Below are 18,848 nucleotides of genomic sequence, written 5' to 3' on the forward strand. Positions count from 1 at the left end.
GCCGTTTAATTGGGAATGATTGGGGGAAGGAGAATTAAAGAACGCTGGTTCACTGTTACAACTTGATTCTGTAATAAATCTAAGCGCATTATACGCTTTCTACGCTTTGCTGGACCCTACAAATATACATGCACATGTACGCGGTTTTCGAGACAAACGTAAATTACCGCAGAGCTGTTTAACCTGATTTTTCTTGGCCAATTTGCCCATATCGCATTCATTCAGAATGATCGCCGCTCGCGGGACAGGATGAAGCGGCCACGAAACGGCACGAAATGCAAGCCAAAGTCACAGCCAAAGCCAACCAACTTTTGGCCGTTCTGGTTTTGCCGCTTTTGCTGCTCTTTGGCTAATTCATGCATTATCCGTGGCTTCGGTCGCGCCTCAGAGCTCCAAAGCGCGAACACATGAGTTTTAACTTTACTGTCATTAAATATGCAACCTTTCTTTGTTTTGCTTTCATTGTTTTCCCCTTTCCGTTGGTGCGGACTGGCTTAAACGGATAAGAACCAGTTAAAAGGCGTGTGAAAAGAGTTGAGGCAGGAATGAAGAGCGACCCGTGATGGAGTTGTGGATTAATTTTAAAATAATAATTTCTCTTACTTTGATTAATATTCAAAACCATATATTCTTTGCTTTCAACATTTTCTCATCAAAACTTGACAAACACTATGTTCTTGATTTAATTCTCTTTTTATATTTAGAATTGCATTTATTATAATATTTGTTATTTATTCAAAAGCATGGTATTTTGTATTTTAACATTTTCTCATAAATGCCTCAAAAAATTGAGAAATCACAAATAGCTCAAAACTTGGCCAAAACTATGCTCTTGAAGTATATCTAAAAGTTGATGGTTTAATTATTTATTAATTTAAAAAAGTATTAACATTTTGTTAGAATTTCGGCCATTTTAGTTATAATGGTAACCAAAATTTAAAAAAAAAAAACATAGTTTTAACTCTTCAATTTGGTGCTTTAATTTTTTTATTAAACTATATACAAATGTTGTATCTTAATCTAGGCTCGATTGCTGGCCATTTTAATTTCTATATATATAGATATATGTGGTGACACTACACTCGATGGCTACTCTTGCCCCACCCCATTATTCTGCAGTTGGGATGTCCGCTCCCAATAGCTGACACACTTTGGAGACCCACAATCGAAATGGAACATTAGACAGCCGAAAATAGCAAATAAGCGGAGATTATAGGAGAGAAACCGCAGAGAAAAGCAGTTCCAGACAGCCGCAGAGTCACCAGCAAAAAGCCACCAGTCAGCAGCAGTCACCAGTCCCCAGTCCCCAGTCAGCAGATCCAGCAGCATCCGCACATCTCGGAAGATGGAGACGGGCGCACTTATCATTCAACTTCGCAGCGAATCGCACGCGCGAACAGAATAATCGGAGTGTGCTAAAAGTAGAAGGAGTCGCAGCTAAAAACACACGGCATGGCGGTGGACATGGACAGGGAAGCCATAAAAATGCTGTCGACGACGAACCAAGTAGATGCCAACCAGTCCGACTCCAATTCGCAGTTCGATTGCCAGGCAACAGCGATATTAAGAGGTGGCAAAAAAAAAGGCAGATTCAGTCAGAAGAGCAGTGCCAGAAAAAAGAAAGTTATTGCAGCCGGTTGTGGTGGCCACCTGCTGCCGTCCCTCGCCGCTGCACTTTGCATACTGAGCATCCCGCTGGGACTGACTCCACCGGTGAGCTCCATGTCGCCGGCCAACGAGACGGCCTGGCCACCCATGCGCCATTACGATATCTGGGACGACCATCCCGGCGATCTTGAGGAGGAGTCTTTGGCGGAGGAGATGGACCTACAGGAGCAGCTGGACATGGAGATGCAGCAGCAGGACGACGTCTATGATGGCAGTCACAACCAGACGAATGGCAGGCAGGGAAAGGGTGAGTTCTAGGTAGAACTATGGATTTATAGGATATCATTAGCAGGAATTTATAATTAGAACTGCTGATAATTGCTATTTAAATTGAAGGAATTATTAAAAGCAAATATATTTTTGTAACTAAGTATTAGATGACTTTTATAAAACAATAATCAGTCAAATTTAAACAACAAGATATAAAAAAAAAAATTTTAAGCAAAAAAACATAAAATAGCATATAAAACAATTTAAAGCATACCACTATTTTATAAAAAGTAACGTAAGCTTACTGTGCAAATCTCTAAAAATAAAGAAAAGAAAAAAATAAATAAATAAATAAAAAAATAATACATTAAATAACATTTAAATTGTAAAACTGTAGTAGTCGTAACTAGCACAATACCTAAAAGTTTTCCTTTCATATATTCTATATATTTATTGAAATAAATAAAAAGTAATAATTTGTTTACTTCAGTGATTCATTTGTTCCCGGTGCCAGTGGATGGTGATTGTTTGTCCAACGATGGTCGGCGGATGGGCAACTGCCTGAATGCCTACGAGTGCCGCCAGAAGGACGGACAGGCCAAGGGAGAGTGCGCCATGGGATTCGGAGTATGCTGCGTGTTCCTGGCCAGCTGCAACACCACGATCTCGAACAACATCACGTATATTGTGTCGCCGGGATTCCCCAGCTTCATGCCCAGCAACTTCAGTGGCTGCAGCCTGCGGGTGAAGATGATGAGCGACGAGATCAGCCAGGTGCGGATCGACTTCCACCACTTCACCCTGGGTCAGCCGAATCGAAGGACTGGCGTCTGTGAAGGCGATGTCTTCAGTATTGGCGGTGGACCAGGTGGGAATTTCTCCCTTTGCGGGCAGAACAGTGGTCAGCATTGTGGGTATATCAGATATCTAAAAGTTTATATCTATATCACTCTATATATATTTTATAGTGTACTATGATGTGGGTGCTCGAGCTTCGCCTCGGCAATCCACTTTGTACGGGAGTCTTCGCCCGGTGGATGCCGGTAATGGTAGCACCAGCAACTCTACAGGAGAACGCTTCATCGACATCAGTCTCAACCTGTCCAATCGCCTCCTGCCCCTTCGGCTTTGGGAGATGAGCGTGGTCCAAATCCCCTTCAATCAACGAGCTCCCGCGGGCTGTCTGCAGTATCACACCGGCAGGGAGGGCATTATGCAAACCTTTAACTTTGCAGAAAACGGGCGACATTTGGCCAATCAGAACTATCGGATTTGCGTGCGCCAGGAGTCGGACATGTGCTCGATTATGTACCAGCCGTGCGATGAGCTCTCCTTCCGGATTGGCGGCGGCGGACGAATGGCCACCCGTGTTGGTGACACTGGTGGTGGAGGATCACCCACAACTACGAATAATGCCGCCGTCCAGTCAAATCCCGCTGTAGCCCAATCGGATGTTGCAGGTGCAACAGCAACATCGGCTAGTGCAGCAATGACCACCGCAGCCCCAACTTCCAGCACTCTAATGCAGATGCTGGCCAACATGGCCAACTCCACCACGACAACGCTGATGACTATGATGTCCGGGAACACCACTTCCGCTGCCAGTGCAGCATCTTCACCCAGCAGCAGCAGCAGTACGGCTGCGATGAGCACGACGACAACATCGACCAGTCCAGCTCCGTTGCGTTCCAGTACAGAGTCATCCAGCACATCGCAGGCACCAGCATCCTCGCCAGCCAGCGACGATGTGGAGGGTTCGGGTGGCGAGGACGGCGGAGTGGGCGATGATGACGACGATGGCGGCTTCTTGTTCTTCAGGAGCCGACCCACTACAGAGGAGCCGGGCGTTTCCCGACGCCCACGTCCGAGTGGAGGCTTCGACATCATGGGCATCATTCGCAATGCCCTCGACTTGCCGCTGAAGTGGCGGCGACGCCAGGCCCGTCAGTTCTTCAGCACCTGCTCGGATCGGATTACGATGCCGTGCATCATAGAGGACTTCATAGGCACCGGGCTGGGTCCACTGCCCGGATGCGAGCCCGTTCACTGTGGCGCCCAGTTCTGCTCCTCGGGCGTGTGGCCATGTCGCATCGAAAGCACGGTGACTCCGTTTTACATAGGTGTCCGCTTCGGCAACGGATTGGGTGCTGGCAAGGCGAATGCCGAGGATAACGTGGGCGCTTGTCTGCGCTTTTCCCAGGTGCAGTGCATGTAAGGATTGGCGGGACCAACAACTTTCATTTCGTTTTAGAAATTTGGATTATTGAAAAGGCAAATACCGATTTGTATCCAAGTGATGTATTCATTTACCAGCTTTTATCTTTTTTCGAAATAAGCTTTCACATATTATTTTTCTATTATTTTTAAATATAGTAAACATACAGACTATGTTAGTAGTGCCCCGATTTCCAGAAATTTTTGAGAACATCCCTTGTATCAAATGTTTTATACATGACGGACAATACTCTTCAACTTATTCGAGCTTAGTTAAGTGTAAATTTGTTTGTACAAAAAACTGTGGGTACAATCCGAGTATTCTAAGCTTTCTTATACAGCAGAGCCTTTTTCATTTGTTAAATATAAGGAGATTATCAATCAGGCAATGTAAATATATTGTGCAACGGGACAGAGCGCGGACATAAGCAACCAAGAAAAGTGTAGATATCTGATTTGTTTGTTTGACCTAAGCTGTGCCAGTTTTGTGTGCGTTTGAGAATGCTGTTATTATTTGGAATGCGGGCTGCTAAAAAGCAAACAGAAGGCAATGCCACCTAACAATGGAGCCCTATTTTGGGGCCACGATTCTTTGGCTTGCAGCGAAAAACTATACATAACCCTTCACTCGATTGTAATACTAAAAGTACTCGCCCGCAGCCTTATAGGCCCGCGGGCAGTTTTGTTCGGCATACTTGGCATAGGCGCTTTTAGAACCTTGTTTGATGAGCAGCGAGCTCGAGTGCTTGTTCCACACGTGCACCACATACGAATCCTTGCAGCGGGCCAGCGTCTCCTCCAGCTTTTCCGGCTCGAAGAAGTCGCGCCACTTTTTCCAGGGAACGGCATAGAAGGCGCCCCGCCCGAATACCTTGAATCCCAGACAGCGCTTTGGATCCTCCTGCATCACGGCGATGTCCTTGGTGCCGCAAATCTTCTGGGCCACACGAGTTATCACCCCGGGACCGTTGTTGCCCCAGTCTCGGCCGTTGAAGTTGTACTGAAAGTCGCGCAGACATGATTCGGCGATCTCGTGGCCAAAGCCAGTGGCTGCCAGGCTTATCACGCCAGCGGCCAAGTGTGTGTTGGACTCGGCGCCTGTGTAATTGGGCGGCACCTCCTCCATGTTGCGCAGCACCACCACATCCATGTCCAGATATAGACCGCCGTAGCGATAGAGGGTGAGGTAGCGCAGGAAATCCGATATGTGCGAAAACAAATAGCTGGTGGGGGAAGTCAGTTATGAGTAATACCAAAAGGCGAATGACCAGGCTCACCTCGAGCGGAACAAGCGGCCGTCTTTGAGCCACTCTTCGATTGGCGTGCCGGCAGCATAGCTCCACAGGTTCAGTCGCCGCAGGTGCACATTGCTGTAGCTGAGAATGGCGTCGACCAGAGGCTGCGGATGGCTGTTGTTGCGTCCGACGGTGGAGATTCGATATGTGGGGCCGGCAAAGAGGACGAACACTTTGAAATTCGGATTGTGCAACGCTGCGGACTCAATTGCGCAGGCCTGACGGGCGGTGAGCTTCAGCTTCTCGAACTGCTTGTTCTCGGTCTGGTGGCAACTGGTCTCGTGGAAGAAGATACTCCTTCCGGGCGTGGGTTTTGGCTCCGCCAGCAGCACATCCTCCAGGGGAGTGGCATCCGCATCAGCGACTGGCGCCTGGGTCGCCATCCCTTGGCCTTCCATGAAGCACAGGTAGTTGTCATTTTGCCAGGTGTAGGTATAAGCAATGCTGCCGACGAGCACTAGGATCAAGATGCCAAACAGGAGCCGCAGTCTTCCGTTGTGAAGGAAGCGTGCCGCCAAAATGGGCAGCCGCAGGAGCATGACTAGAGCAGGAACTGAAACTGGGAGCAGATAAGAGATTGCTGCGACACGCTGTTGCCTGGTACTCACTCTGTGACCGCGGCTAACCGTTCACCGCCGCGATCATTTTTGGTGATAAGCAAATACTATGTTTACTTAATTTTTTTTATTTTTTTTTGTAATTTGCAATGCAAAAATAGGGACCACAACAAAGCCTATCTATCGATAACTTATCGGTGTAAGCAGTGGTATATTTGTGATATTTTTTAGGTTTTAAGATTATCCAAGAGTTTGGTGCACGGTCACACTGGCGTGGAAAGCGGCATTTGCTTAGAGAATTTTTCACCAATTTTTTTTTCCATTACCGAACACAACGTGAATTGGCCGGCGCAGCAACGACCGGTAGACGACCGACCCATAACCCATATAGCAAAATAGTGAAATGAATGTTCCTCCTAGCGTGGGCAATGGAGGAGCGCCACCAGGAAGGGGCATGGGCTACACGCCGTCAAATGCCATAGTGCCGCAGTTTCCGCCGCCCGGATTTGCGGCCCCGCCCCCTCCAGAGCTGGCCGCCGCCTTTGGGGTGATGGCCTCCAATTCCGAGTGGACGGAGCACAAGGCGCCGGACGGACGACCCTACTACTACAACCAGAACACCAAGCAGAGCTCGTGGGAGAAGCCGGAGGCCCTGATGACTCCTGCCGAGCTGCTGCACAACCAGTGCCCCTGGAAAGAGTACCGCTCGGACACGGGCAAGGTGTACTACCACAACGTGGCGACCAAAGAGACCTGCTGGGAACCGCCGCCGGAATACGTGGACATGAAGGCCAAGGCGAAGGCTGAGGAGTAAGTGATTTGCGGGGCGTTCTTGATGTACATCACTTGCTAATATAGTGTTTTTTTTACCCAGAGCTGCTGCCGCCGCCAAGGCCGTGGCGGCCATGACTTCATCCAGCTTGGCGGGCATGGTGCCACATGCTGCTCTGGCCAACATCCTACCCGCTGCCCTGCCCGCTGCTCCCAGGATACCCACGCCAGAGATCCACTCGCCCCTGACGCCCAGCAGCAACGAGAACTCGTCTTCCGCTATGGACCAGGCCATGGCAGCCACTTTGGCATCCATTGAGGTGCCCCAACAGAATGGTAAATAAGACCATCATACGATTACTTTCTTGAACTAATCACGTTGTGATTCAGCTAAAAAGGACGACAAGTCGGACAGCGCAATGGTGTTCAAGGACAAACGCGAGGCTATCGAGTCCTTTAAAGAGCTGTTGCGGGACCGCAACGTACCTTCAAACTCCAACTGGGATCAGTGTGTGAAGATCATCTCAAAGGACCCGCGCTACGCAGCCTTTAAGAACCTCAACGAACGCAAGCAGACCTTCAATGCCTACAAGACGCAGAAGATCAAGGACGAGCGGGAGGAGTCGCGGCTAAAGGCCAAGAAGGCGAAGGAGGATCTCGAGCAGTTCCTCATGTCCAGCGACAAGATGAACTCGCAGATGAAGTACTTTCGTTGCGAAGAGGTGTTTGCCGGAACTCGAACGTGGACGGTGGTGCCGGAACCGGATCGGCGGGATATATACGAGGATTGTATATTTAATCTAGCTAAACGGGAGAAGGAGGAGGCGCGGCTGCTAAAGAAGCGGAACATGAAGGTTCTGGGAGAGCTACTGGAGTCGATGACGTCTATTAACCATGCCACCACGTGGTCAGAGGCTCAGGTCATGCTGCTGGACAACGCGGCATTTAAGAACGACGTGACCCTACTGGGAATGGACAAGGAGGATGCCCTCATTGTATTTGAGGAGCACATTCGCACCTTAGAGAAGGAGGAGGACGAGGAACGCGAGCGGGAAAAGAAGCGGATGAAGCGACAGCAGCGCAAAAACAGGGACTCCTTTCTCGCACTCCTCGATTCCCTGCACGAAGAGGGCAAGCTCACCTCCATGTCGCTGTGGGTAGAGCTCTATCCCATCATATCCGCCGATCTGCGTTTCTCCGCCATGCTCGGCCAGAACGGTTCCACGCCTCTGGACCTCTTCAAGTTTTATGTGGAGAACCTTAAGGCCCGTTTCCATGACGAGAAGAAAATAATTCGGGAAATACTGAAGGAAAAAGTATTTGTGGTCCAGGCGAAGACGTCCTTCGAGGACTTTGCCACGGTTGTGTGTGAGGATAAGCGTTCGGCCAGCCTGGATGCGGGCAACGTGAAGCTCACCTACAACTCTTTGCTGGAGAAGGTAAGATTCGAGTAAGCCCTTTTCGATGAAAATCTTGCATAATAATTATTTCCAGGCGGAGGCCATTGAAAAAGAGCGGATGAAGGAAGAGGTGCGACGGCTCAGGAAGCTGGAGAATGAGATCAAGAACGAGTGGCTGGAGGCCAACGTCTCAGTGGCCGAGCCCTACGAGAGCGCGAAGAAGCTGGTGGAGCACCTGGAAGCGTTCGCCTTGTACGAAAAGGAAATCGGGGTGGAAAAGATTTGGGAGGACTTTATCAAAGAAAGCGAAGATGCGTGCAGCCATCATCACTCGCGGTCACGTAAATCGAAGAAAAACAAGAAGCACAAAAAACGAGTACGGTCCACGTCCAGATCGGACATTGAGAACGAGCAGGTTGAAGTGGAGAAGTCGAAGCGAAGGCGCTCCAAGTCACGATCGGTTAGTATGCAAATTCATTCTACACTAAGTGCTAGAAGTAATTTCACTCCCGAGCAGCATTCCCTGAGCTCGATCGGTAGCATCGAGAGCGAAAAGTTGCTGAAGAAGAAAAAGAAGCGCAAGAACAAACTGCGAGGGGTACGTAGCAAGTCCCCCACTATCCCCGAAACTAAAGAAATCTAACAAGGCTTACATTTCAGTCCTCCTGCGAATCGGAAATTCCCGGCAACCAGTCGCCCGGCGCCCAGGCACTTCTGCAGAATGACTCCAACTCGCATTCGCCGGCCAAGAAAAAGAAGAAAGAGAAGCGAACCAAGAAGGACAAGGAAGGCAAGCGACACAACAGGCACAATCGCTCAGGCACGCCCCTCAGTCCCGCCCAATCCATGGAGTCGGCGGGATCGCGGAACGAGGAGCTGACGTTAAGTGACGGTGAGCTGGAATCGAAGCGAGCAGCCCTGCTGGCGCAACTAAGCGAGCAGTTGGACGAGTGACCAGCCGGCGGGCGCTGAGCTTAAGCCGACATAGACAGCGTGTGGCGCACTCCAGTTGCAGCTTAGTGCGGTTCAGGAGAAGCAGCTGGCCTTGGACTCAGTTGCTGGACAAGTTCTCCCCAGTCCTTGCCTTCTACTGCACTCCGCTTTGTTTGGTTAAGATGTAGTCCTGGCCCCAGCACAAGCCACACAGCAAACCACTATTGTAATTTCTTAGTCGCAATAAGTTTCAATGTATAAATGAATTAAAGCTACCAAGTCAAGTTTTAAGATATACGCAAAAGATTTCGAGTCTCTTCATCAAAATTAATGAAAAGTAACGTAATTACAGGAATAAAGTTTGATTGCTCCTCTATGATTTTAAGTAGACCGACATTCTGAATTAATTCCTAAACTTATTTAAAATTAAACATAAACACAATATAAGTTTTTACTATGTTTAATGACATTCTTGACAAGCGCACAATTGGAAAAGTAGTTTTTTTTATTGTTGTTGTAGAACTAAAACTTGAACTCCTTGTACTTCTTTGTGGTCTTGGCCGGATCCGTTTGCTGTCGCTTGCGCTTCGATTTTTGTCGCGCCACATGTTCGGCCAACATGTCTGACAGATCCTCCTTTTGCAGGTGGTTTTGCTGCTCGCGCATCTGCTGCTCATAACGCTGCGCCATTGCGTCGTTGTCCATGTCCAGTTCGCTGGGATCGAGTGCCAATTCCACGATGCCCTCGCGATCTGTGGTGGATCGAACTGGTGGCTGTTTGTTAGCCCCACCGCCACTGACATCGTAGACATGGGTTGATCCCATCATTGAGGCGCCAATGCGATCGGTGCGCTTTTCGGGCAGCACTTGGTACAAAACAGGAGTTTCATTGCTGGGGAAAAACCAAACCTGCGATTAGCTGGGCTCTTTAGTTACAGTTTAATAATTTCACTTACTCTTCCATTTCGGCTTCGATTTTCTTTTTGCGAAGCTCAATGTTTTCGGGCGTTTCCATGCCAGCTGGGACACTGGTGAGTCCGGAGGGTGTTACCAGTCCCTCCACTGGCGTCACCAGACCAGTCTCATCCTGCTGATCGCCCAAGTCTTCGCCATCTTCCTCCTCCTCTTCGGAGGACTCTTCTGACTCCGACTCCAGTTCGCCCCATTGATTGCGTTCGATGTCAGCCTCGTCGATGCCATTCTAAATTAAATTCTCGTTTAATAAATAAAAATGGCAATGAAATAATGCTACTCACATCCAAATCCAATATGTTGGTTCCAAATACGTCACCGTACAGCGGCTTTCCGTTCTCATCCACTGGAGGCTTGCCCCAACCTCCTGCATGATAACCGAACGAAGTTCCGTCTGGGATGGGCGCGTTCAGGCCCGGAATTTTCAGATTCGGATAAGAGGGCGGCGGCCCGTAGCGCTGTTGGGCAATCAGCCATGGGGGGGGAATCTTGTGCGAGTTGGGACCAACGGGCATGCCCAAAGCAATGCGCAACTCCTCGGAAAGATCACCCGGCTTCTTCTCCTTAAGGCGCGTCTCAAACTCCTTGCCCTCGTAGTAGAGATCGCCATGAATGGTCATGCGTGGTTTGGTCTGCCACTTGAAGAAGGCATCGTGCAGTTTCTGGTAGTCAATGTCGATCTTGCCCATTTTGGGACGGACGCGTTCCCGCATCTTGGCCTTGAGGGTCTTGGCGTCTTCGCGCTCTTGCAGCGATTCGCGCATCTCCATGATGCCCGTCTTCTTGATGAAGGCGGGAAGGTCGAACGGTGGCTTCTCGATGCCTCTCTTGCCCTGCAGATATTTCCGCTTGAAGCACCAATGCCGCGGCACTTGCACTGTGTTCCTATAGGCCTTCAGTTGGACCAGCAATTTGGGGTCTCTGGCAGTAACATCGTGCATCTCAACTACATCAGGTCGGGAGACCAGCTGCTTCAACTCCGCCACACTCAGACGGGTCAGTTTCTTGAGCTTCCGCTTGGACAGCTTCTCTTTGTCCTCCTTGTGCTCGTCGTCGTCATCGCCATCGTCGTCTTCGTCCTCGAGGAGTTTGTCGGCAGCCTTTTTATCCTTGGACAGGGTTTCGGGATCAAGCGAAGATCTGTCCTTTTCTGCAGGTTTTGGTTTGTTCTCCAGCTTGAAAATTTCAAAGACTCGATAGAACTGGCGGTACATGGGCGCCAGATCAGCAATTGTAATCTTTTCGGGCACATATCTTTGGGAAGAAGCAAAAATTATATATTCGGTGGATAAAGTTAATGCCATGACTTACTCAATGGTCACATCGCCTTCGTTGGACTCTCCTGCCTTCTTATCTTTCTCCTTTTCATCACTGCGATCCTTCTTCCGCTTGCTGCGACTGTCTTTGTGTTTGTCCTTCTTTTCCTTTTCGGCGACCTGTTCATCCCCGCTGCCCGGAGCCTTGGTCTCCGGTTCCTTAGCCTCCTGATCCGCGGCCTCGTGCTCATCTGCCTGGGCCAATTGCTGCTGTCGCTCGAATTCCAGCTGGTGGCGAATCTTCTTGTTCAGCTTCTTGCGCTTCTTTTTCTTTTTGTTCCGCTCCGCCTTGCTCTGCTTGCCGGCCTTTTCGCCACCGCCGCCGTTCACCAGGTTGTCCGCATCCTCCTCGCTGTCCTCGCCCACATCAGCATCGTCGCCGTCCTGCGTTGCGCCCCCACTGCCCCCTTGCGAGTCGGCGTCCACTGTGAACTCGGCCGCACGCTGATCCTTTAGCGCTAGCACATCCTCCAGGGCCTTGGGCAGCACCAGCTCGGCGGCGGACTTCTCGGCATCCACCCCATCCTCGGAAGGTTCGCCGGCAGCACTTCCATTTCCATTGCCGTTCTCATTCCCATTAGCCGCCGCCGAACTTTCGTGCTGCTGCTGATCGAAGCGTAAGGACATCAGCGGCGCCGGCTGGCCGGTCTGGAAAGTGAAGCATTTCAGAGTGAACTGGCAGGTTGTGCAATAAACTCACCTCATTGTTTATCTGGTCCGCCATAAATTAATTAAATAAATTTATAAAAACCAAACCACCAGCGAAAAAAACAAATTTTAGCGATGGGAGAAAAGAGATAAGTGCACATTAGCGATAGCTCGATAGCTATCGATCAAAATACACAGCCAATTGGCAGCTCCTTTCCACAGGGCGACCAAAGAACAGTACTAAAGCGTGGTTTCTGCCAACAGCTGTTTGCTTGTCAATTTCCATTTACAAAGGTAAGTTTATTGTATTTTTTGTTGTGAGTACAGCGTTAACTAAATGAAATATTGATTTGTGTTAATTTAAAATGATAGCGAAACATAATTACAGCTCGTTTCAACTACAGGATTCGTAAAGATCACAGGGTGCCTCGAGGATACAAAAATGTTTAAATTTAATTTTGAAGTGGAGGCGGACACATCTGAAGATCCAGAGGCCGTTAAAAGTCCCATTTTTAGTAATGAAGGCAATTTCGAACCGGAATCAGAAAACACAAAGAATATAGATTGGTATCAGGCAGAGAAAGTAAAGCCAATAGATAACCTAATATCAACCCTGGACTTCTACGAGTTGAATGCAAAGGAAATGAATGTGGGAAACACAAAAATTCGACACCTTGTAGCCGGTTTTCTGCTGGACGATATAAAAGCCCAAACGCACTTGGAAAACCTCGATATCAGAAAGTCTGAAGAAAACCATTCGGATCTAATAGCCGGGGTCTACGAGGGAGGTGCTAAGATATGGGAATGCACAGAAAGTCTTTTACTGTATCTGTCCGAAAAACAAGAAGACTCCTTCTGGAAAGATAAAAGAGTCCTGGATTTGGGTTGTGGTTCCGGATTACTGGGGATATACGCCATGAAACACGGAGCACGAGTCGATTTTCAGGACTACGTAAGCTTATAAACCCATTTTAATTTTGTTAAATTAATCAATTTAATACTTTTAGAACAAAGATGTTTTGGAATACATCACATATCCAAATGTCCTGCTAAATGTAGACGAGTCGCTCACTGACGATGGAAAGTTGGAATTTTTGGACAAACATACATCCTTATATGCTGGGGATTGGGCTCATTTCACTCAACTTACGAAGGAAGTAGAGAAATACGATCTAATACTTACCTCAGAGACAATTTACAATATTGAAAATCAGCAAAAACTGTTGGAGACCTTTGCTGGTCGCCTTAAACCGGATGGAATCGTTTTGGTCGCTGCCAAATCTCATTATTTTGGAGTCGGAGGTGGCCTGGAACAATTTTCGGAAAAGATAAAGCTGGAAAATGTGTTTCGATGTGAAAATGTCTGGCAGGCAGACGATAACTTGAAAAGAGGAATTTTACAATTAAAATTTAAATAGTTTTATTTGTTGAATTTATTGAGGCTTTTTATACCCTTACTCGTAGAGTAAAAGAGCAATATCGTAGTGACAAATAAAAACATTTAACACCAATATATAAAACGTCCACGCCCATTTTTTTTTTAATTAAAACAATAGCGTCAATTTTCTTTCATTCACGAATAAGTTACGGATAAATAACGGCTAAATCCCAGTTAAAAACATTTTGGAAAAGTTCAAGTTTAGCAGGGTGTTCTGCGTACTTGATATTCATTATTATAACAAAGTCAGCAATACCTTTCTTTTTGCAAACTTTTTGAAATCGATTTAAATTCATTCCACTTGGCGCCTTATAGATTAAATATAAAGTTAAGTTGGCACTCCTGATGGATGCGAAGCACCCTGTTACAGACCGTCATCTGAGTTGTTGTTGTCGTAATCCCGCAGAAATTGTGAGTAAATTTGTTGTGCCATAATAAAACAATTAAATTAACACCCATACGGCACTGATAATTGCTTTTGAAACATTCCTCCTGTTTGCCAATAGGGCGTGCACTAATATAATCTAACGAATTTACGTACATGCTGCCCGGAACCCCTAAAAAAACACTATCGCCGTGTTAAATCGATGTTCTTGATGTCTGCCGCCGGTTTATCCGATTTTGTGACTGCAGCCCGGAAATCAGAGGTCGCGGAGGCCAAGTCAGCGCAGGAGAACAGGACGCTCTGCTGCTGTGAGTACGTGGCGCAGGACAGCCAACAGCGAACGCACATCCTAGCATGCTGTTGTAACTGCGTGGACTTCGACTTAGTGTTTACAAGGTTAGAAACTGTGGTCAAAGCTAGCTGGGACTACAATTCTACATTCCTCCCCAGACTCGTCACCCGCCGAGCCATCGATCGAAGGAACATAGACAGCATGCTGATCGCCTTCCAGGACCGACTGCGTTTGCCATGGCGCGGCGGAGCCAAGCGAATATCGCCTGCAGCCGTGGCTCCGGCTTTTATTGTGCCGCTCATGCTAGGATTGGCCACCCTGAACTCCAAGACAGCCGTGGTGCTAATGCTCACTCTGGTGGGCTTCACCGTCTGGGGCGTGGAGCTGGCCAAGAGGACGGCCACGCGGACAAATTTCTTTCTCAGCTGGCTGGTCTTCTCGGTGCTCTATATGGTCATCATATTTGAGTTCCAGGTGCCACTGCTGGAGCTGGCTCCCGAGGAGAACTATGCCCTGATGTTCTTCTCCTGCGCCGCCCTGTACTGTCTCTATTCCACCAAGGTTCTGGCCCCGTTGAATCTTGTTTCGACCCAATACGGAACCACGCCTAAGGATGAGCTGCCGGGCATCGCGGAGGCTTCTAGTGGCGAGGAGCAGGCGGAGGCTCAGATCACGCTCCAGATGGACAGTGTACTGAGTCTGGAAGACGACGATGACGAGGTGGTGGACATGGGCATGGACACTGCCGAGCGGTCGGGCTTGATGCACGGGCAGCCCAACATCTGCGAGATCTGTCGAAAGGTGACTCCAAGGCGGGCCTACCACTGTCCCATTTGCGGCACCTGCGTGAAAAGGCGGGATCACCACAGCTACTGGCTTAACTGCTGCATCGGGGAGCGGAACTACGTGTGGTACATCGTGGGGCTGGCTCTGTCGGAGATTGCACTCCTCCTGGGCGCCAACCTGACGCTCACTTCGATATGCCATCCCTTCATGGTGGTGCGGCCACTGGGCTATCCCGTGCTCTTGCCCGACGACTGCAGTGAGGTGTTCGAGGGTTTTGAGTAAGTCGAACATTTAAATTGAATCTTAGTTTCATATGTCATATGTGACTTTCCCGTTCAGGCTGGGGATCTCCTTTGTGGTGGCTTGCTACGCCCTGCTCATCTCCGCTTACATCGCCTTTATACTCACCCGACAGGCCTACTTGTGGTGGAAGGGCTCCACCCTGCACGAGTTCAAACGCGCCTCCAATGCCGCAGTTCGCAACCGAATCTGGAGCAATTGGCGAGCCATTCTGAAGTGATCGCTCACATACCAAAAAGTAGAAAGCACAAGCTTGTCGCCCAAATACTAAAGTATTTCACTATAAACGCTGTTTTCTTGGTAGTCGTACTTAGTCCGTAGCGCTTTAAGGTCTTAAACGCCATTTCAAATTTATTCAAAATAAATATAATTAAGAAACTATAAATGAAAAGCTAAAAAAAAAAAAAAAATATGAGGCTACCACAAGCTATCCTCTCTCGGCTTGTAATCGGGCAGCAGCTCCCAGATCTTCATGCGCCATCGCTGGCGTCGCTCCTCCGTCTCCTTTTCGATTTTGAGGATCTGTGGCAGGCGCCGCCAGCAATCTAGGACCTTCCACTTCAGGTGCCTAGTTAAGTTGTTCATTTGCTATAATTAATCATCATTCAAATATTTATTTACAGGAAGGGACCTACCACTCGTGATGGGAGATGGCCTGCCGCGTCTTGGTGTCCTCGATCATCCGACAGCGCGTGGAGTATTTGTGCCAGCGTCCGAACCAGTGCTCCATGGCATGGAGTGCATGCCAATCGATGGCCACCAGCATCTTGCTCTTCTCGTTCTGCACGTAGACGATCCAGGCGCTCAGGGCGCGTCTCTTGAGGATGGTGTGCCAACACCTCTCCGCTCGGATCATCTTTTCACGTTGCTTATAGACCGTGTAATTGTGCCACGATTGGAAGGCGTTCCTTTTGAATAGCTGTCGGCGGGACTCCAAATAGTGTTATGAAACCGTAACCAGAAGAAAGAGGAAAGCATACCTGACAACGGAACTCCTCGCTGTTGACCAGATTCTCGCGCTTGCGCTGCAGGAGCCGTTTGAAGCCCTCCATGCCAATCCGGCTGAGCAGAAGCCGTCGACTAAACTCCACTGCCTTGCGCTGGTTGTCTATGAAGCGCTGGCGTTCCCGCTCCTTCAGGACCTTGGCCATTTTCTCCTGGCGTCGCTTCTCCTTAAGGACCTCTATCCGCAGGCGCTTGGCTTCTTCGTCCTCCTGGCGCTGCAAGATAGGGAATTAAGGTATGTAGATCTATACTATCTAATGTAATATTTAAGGACCCACCTTGGCCTCCTCCAGAGCCACCTTGGCCGCCTCCCTTTCGGCATCCGCCTGTGCCCGCCGCTGACGAGCCTGCTCGTGACGCACACTCCGCTCGGTGGCCCGCTCCTGCATGTGCTGCAGGAATCGTGGCTGGAGCAGTGCCTTGCCCTGCAGCCGGGCCATCTCCTCGTCATCCGCATCGCGCAGACTGCCGATCAGCTGCAGGCACTTTGCCTTCGCCTTGGCCTTGGGATCCCCGCAGCGGATGACCGTTTTCAGCTCCTGCTTGAGGTCCTCGCGAGCTTCCTTGGCCTCGTCGCTGAGCTTGGTCAGCTTCAGCTGCATGATGAGCCGCTCCTGGCGCTCCAGCTTGAGGCGCTGTAGGTCAATGATGTCCTGCTGCACCTTGAGTCTGGTAGATAAGAAGTCCATGTTATTTACATATGTAATTGAATATGCATGAGACTTACTTGTTCTTAAACTGCTTGGCCATTTTTACGGCCTCCTCACGCTGCTCCAGGGATTTCTGGGTGATCTTACTTGTCTCGGCCACCGTTTCAGTGCGTTGTCGCTTCTTCTCCTGCCGCACTTTGTCTAGAAACGCGTTGATCTTCTGCACCCGATTGTCCCGCGCCTGATAGGAGGTGTGTCCCTGCTCCCGCTCGATCTTCTCCATCGTTGTGAAGTGTATCCACTTGAGGAAGTACTTGCGCATGATCACCAACTGGGTGTTGGCTCTGGCCTGGAACAGCTGATCGATGATCTTCTGCTTCTCGTGACTGGGTGCCACACCCGACTCGTCTTCACTGTCACTGGATAGTTGCGGGGTCTCAGGTACCTTCGGCTTGACCACCACCTTGGGCAATTCAATCCGCCGTATGAGCAGGGGTTCCGGTTCGGGCTCGGCCTCTGATTCCAAAATGGGATGGGTGCTTGGTGTAGGGGTTTTCTTTTGGGGCAACTGAAACTGCACCTGCTTGGGCGGAACGGGCAACTCCTTGGCTAGCTGTTCGTTTTGTTCCTCAGCAGCTTCCAGTTGGAGTTCGTAGAGCGCTTCCTCCGCCAGGTCGGATATTACGGAGTCTATGCCATCGCTGGTGTTTGAGCAGGTGGAGGATTCCCTCTTCAGCGGGGAAGGATTACCATCTGGCTGTAGCTGCTCCTGCTGCAGCTCCTCCTCGTGTCGAACGGTGCGGACATGAAGCATCTGGCGCTCGGCCGCCGCCCGCATTGGCCTAAAGAACTCCTCCGTGGAGGTCAAAGGACTCGGTGTGCGGCAGCGCAGGAGTTTCGCTTTGCTCTCATCCGCCTGGACTTGCTTCGTGAAGTTGCGATACTCCAGGGCATCAAAGGATATCACTTGCTCCTCCAGGAAGGTGGGGAGCTCCATCACCTGCGCCTGCCGCTCCGCCCACTCACAATCCATGTCCGCCTCCTTTTCCGGTTCGGATCTCAGTTGCTGGATGAGGCTCTTGGTGGCCGCTGACTTGGATTCCGAGCACATCTGGGCCATCTGACCCAAGGCCTGGACGGGAGTGCTGTAGAAGTTATCAATGTGCTGGGCAGCCTGGGCCAGACTCTTCACCAGGGGTCCATTGTTCAGTTTGAAGTCCGGCTTGGTCGGCGGCACTCGGTGGGACTTGCTGCGCTGGAACTGCCTGGACAACTGCTGGCGGAACTTCTGCAGCTGGTTGTCGATGAATCGCTGCTCCACCTCCAGGTTGTGAGCCTTGGTGGCCTCCAGGGAGTGGCCGTGGCCATGGGCCAGCGTGGCCAGCGGCAGTTTGTGTGGTATCTTTTGAAACTATTTGAGGAAAATGGTAATTATTACACATTCGAAATGATCGTTTATTCTACTGGTTTGTTTACTTCTAATCTAGTCCAATAAATCGTAAAAAATTTAAAGAATTGTCAATTTATTTAAAGTTTCTGTTCAACTTAGCTATTTAAAATTTTATGTGCAGAATACTTTCTTATATCATGGGTACATATATGGGGCTTTCCTCTCACCATCTTATGCCGCATGTCCATGATAACACTAGGATTCAGCTGCTTGGGATCTTCTCCTTCGATCAGAAGGCGCTCCTGTCGCCTTCCAACATAATCCGCCTCGATAAGGCGACGCACTGCCTCCGTCTTCAGGCCCAAAGCATTAGTCTGCTGATGCCTCTTGCGGATGCGATCCCATCGCGACTCCTTGTTGGGTTTCTCACGGCGTTTTAGATGCGACATCCTGCTCAGGTAATATCTCAAATTCTGATAGTAAAATATCTAGGTTTTTCAATTTGAAAGTGAAATGTGAACTGAGTGCAAGGGAAAAGTTCGTAAACAAGTTGAAAGTATTGTCCTGACAACGTAAACTGCCAACCGGGGTGACTTACCCCCGTTTTAATTTTATAAA

General features: G+C 49.3%; 7 protein-coding genes across 11 annotated transcripts; 4 read left to right on the forward strand and 3 right to left on the reverse strand.

The window, feature by feature from the left end:
- Positions 1 to 1,103: 1,103 nt before the first annotated feature.
- LOC128263173 (uncharacterized) lies at positions 1,104 to 4,096 on the forward strand. Its single transcript, XM_052997930.1, has 3 exons — positions 1,104 to 1,915; positions 2,369 to 2,788; positions 2,847 to 4,096. The coding sequence occupies exons 1-3, from the start codon at positions 1,453 to 1,455 to the stop codon at positions 4,091 to 4,093; spliced, it is 2,130 nt and encodes a 709-aa protein (XP_052853890.1). The 5' UTR covers positions 1,104 to 1,452; the 3' UTR covers positions 4,094 to 4,096.
- A 466-nt stretch (positions 4,097 to 4,562) lies between these two features.
- Positions 4,563 to 6,136, reverse strand: LOC128263182 (lactosylceramide 4-alpha-galactosyltransferase). Of its 2 annotated transcripts, none has more exons than XM_052997946.1 (3): positions 5,996 to 6,136; positions 5,370 to 5,946; positions 4,563 to 5,315 (listed from the first exon to the last, which is right to left on the reverse strand). In XM_052997946.1, the coding sequence occupies exons 2-3, from the start codon at positions 5,924 to 5,926 to the stop codon at positions 4,733 to 4,735; spliced, it is 1,140 nt and encodes a 379-aa protein (XP_052853906.1). In that variant the 5' UTR covers positions 5,927 to 5,946; positions 5,996 to 6,136; the 3' UTR covers positions 4,563 to 4,732. The 2 variants fall into 2 exon arrangements, with proteins under 2 accessions (XP_052853906.1, XP_052853907.1); XM_052997947.1 differs by having other exon boundaries at positions 5,370 to 5,940; positions 5,996 to 6,131.
- A 62-nt stretch (positions 6,137 to 6,198) lies between these two features.
- Positions 6,199 to 9,352, forward strand: LOC128263170 (pre-mRNA-processing factor 40 homolog A). The gene is made up of 6 exons (XM_052997928.1): positions 6,199 to 6,754; positions 6,819 to 7,051; positions 7,106 to 8,154; positions 8,210 to 8,575; positions 8,633 to 8,713; positions 8,776 to 9,352. The coding sequence occupies exons 1-6, from the start codon at positions 6,348 to 6,350 to the stop codon at positions 9,067 to 9,069; spliced, it is 2,430 nt and encodes an 809-aa protein (XP_052853888.1). The 5' UTR covers positions 6,199 to 6,347; the 3' UTR covers positions 9,070 to 9,352.
- Positions 9,353 to 9,492: 140 nt separating this feature from the next.
- On the reverse strand, positions 9,493 to 12,172 carry LOC128263171 (splicing factor 3B subunit 2). Its single transcript, XM_052997929.1, has 5 exons — positions 12,037 to 12,172; positions 11,332 to 11,984; positions 10,305 to 11,274; positions 10,005 to 10,249; positions 9,493 to 9,940 (listed from the first exon to the last, which is right to left on the reverse strand). Exons 1-5 carry the CDS (start codon positions 12,058 to 12,060, stop codon positions 9,571 to 9,573), a joined length of 2,262 nt encoding a protein of 753 aa, XP_052853889.1. The 5' UTR covers positions 12,061 to 12,172; the 3' UTR covers positions 9,493 to 9,570.
- Positions 12,173 to 12,213: 41 nt separating this feature from the next.
- Positions 12,214 to 13,449, forward strand: LOC128263184 (histidine protein methyltransferase 1 homolog). 2 transcript variants are annotated; one of them, XM_052997950.1, is made up of 3 exons: positions 12,214 to 12,278; positions 12,373 to 12,936; positions 12,992 to 13,449. In XM_052997950.1, exons 2-3 carry the CDS (start codon positions 12,427 to 12,429, stop codon positions 13,400 to 13,402), a joined length of 921 nt encoding a protein of 306 aa, XP_052853910.1. In that variant the 5' UTR covers positions 12,214 to 12,278; positions 12,373 to 12,426; the 3' UTR covers positions 13,403 to 13,449. The 2 variants fall into 2 exon arrangements, with proteins under 2 accessions (XP_052853910.1, XP_052853909.1); XM_052997949.1 differs by having other exon boundaries at positions 12,228 to 12,278; positions 12,357 to 12,936.
- Positions 13,450 to 13,776: 327 nt separating this feature from the next.
- LOC128263179 (palmitoyltransferase ZDHHC23) lies at positions 13,777 to 15,561 on the forward strand. 3 transcript variants are annotated; one of them, XM_052997940.1, is made up of 4 exons: positions 13,777 to 13,833; positions 13,929 to 14,203; positions 14,258 to 15,163; positions 15,225 to 15,561. In XM_052997940.1, exons 2-4 carry the CDS (start codon positions 14,010 to 14,012, stop codon positions 15,403 to 15,405), a joined length of 1,281 nt encoding a protein of 426 aa, XP_052853900.1. In that variant the 5' UTR covers positions 13,777 to 13,833; positions 13,929 to 14,009; the 3' UTR covers positions 15,406 to 15,561. The 3 variants fall into 3 exon arrangements, with proteins under 3 accessions (XP_052853900.1, XP_052853903.1, XP_052853901.1); XM_052997943.1 differs by having other exon boundaries at positions 14,056 to 14,203; XM_052997941.1 differs by lacking the exon at positions 13,777 to 13,833 and having other exon boundaries at positions 13,852 to 14,203.
- On the reverse strand, positions 15,508 to 18,818 carry LOC128263169 (calponin homology domain-containing protein DDB_G0272472). The gene is made up of 6 exons (XM_052997927.1): positions 18,458 to 18,818; positions 16,918 to 18,251; positions 16,469 to 16,859; positions 16,166 to 16,405; positions 15,821 to 16,104; positions 15,508 to 15,753 (listed from the first exon to the last, which is right to left on the reverse strand). The coding sequence occupies exons 1-6, from the start codon at positions 18,677 to 18,679 to the stop codon at positions 15,603 to 15,605; spliced, it is 2,622 nt and encodes an 873-aa protein (XP_052853887.1). The 5' UTR covers positions 18,680 to 18,818; the 3' UTR covers positions 15,508 to 15,602.
- Between the last annotated feature and the right edge of the window lie 30 nt (positions 18,819 to 18,848).

The sequence above is a fragment of the Drosophila gunungcola genome, unplaced genomic scaffold (genome assembly GCF_025200985.1).
Source record: "Drosophila gunungcola strain Sukarami unplaced genomic scaffold, Dgunungcola_SK_2 000001F, whole genome shotgun sequence".
Taxonomy (NCBI): Eukaryota; Metazoa; Arthropoda; class Insecta; order Diptera; family Drosophilidae; genus Drosophila; species Drosophila gunungcola.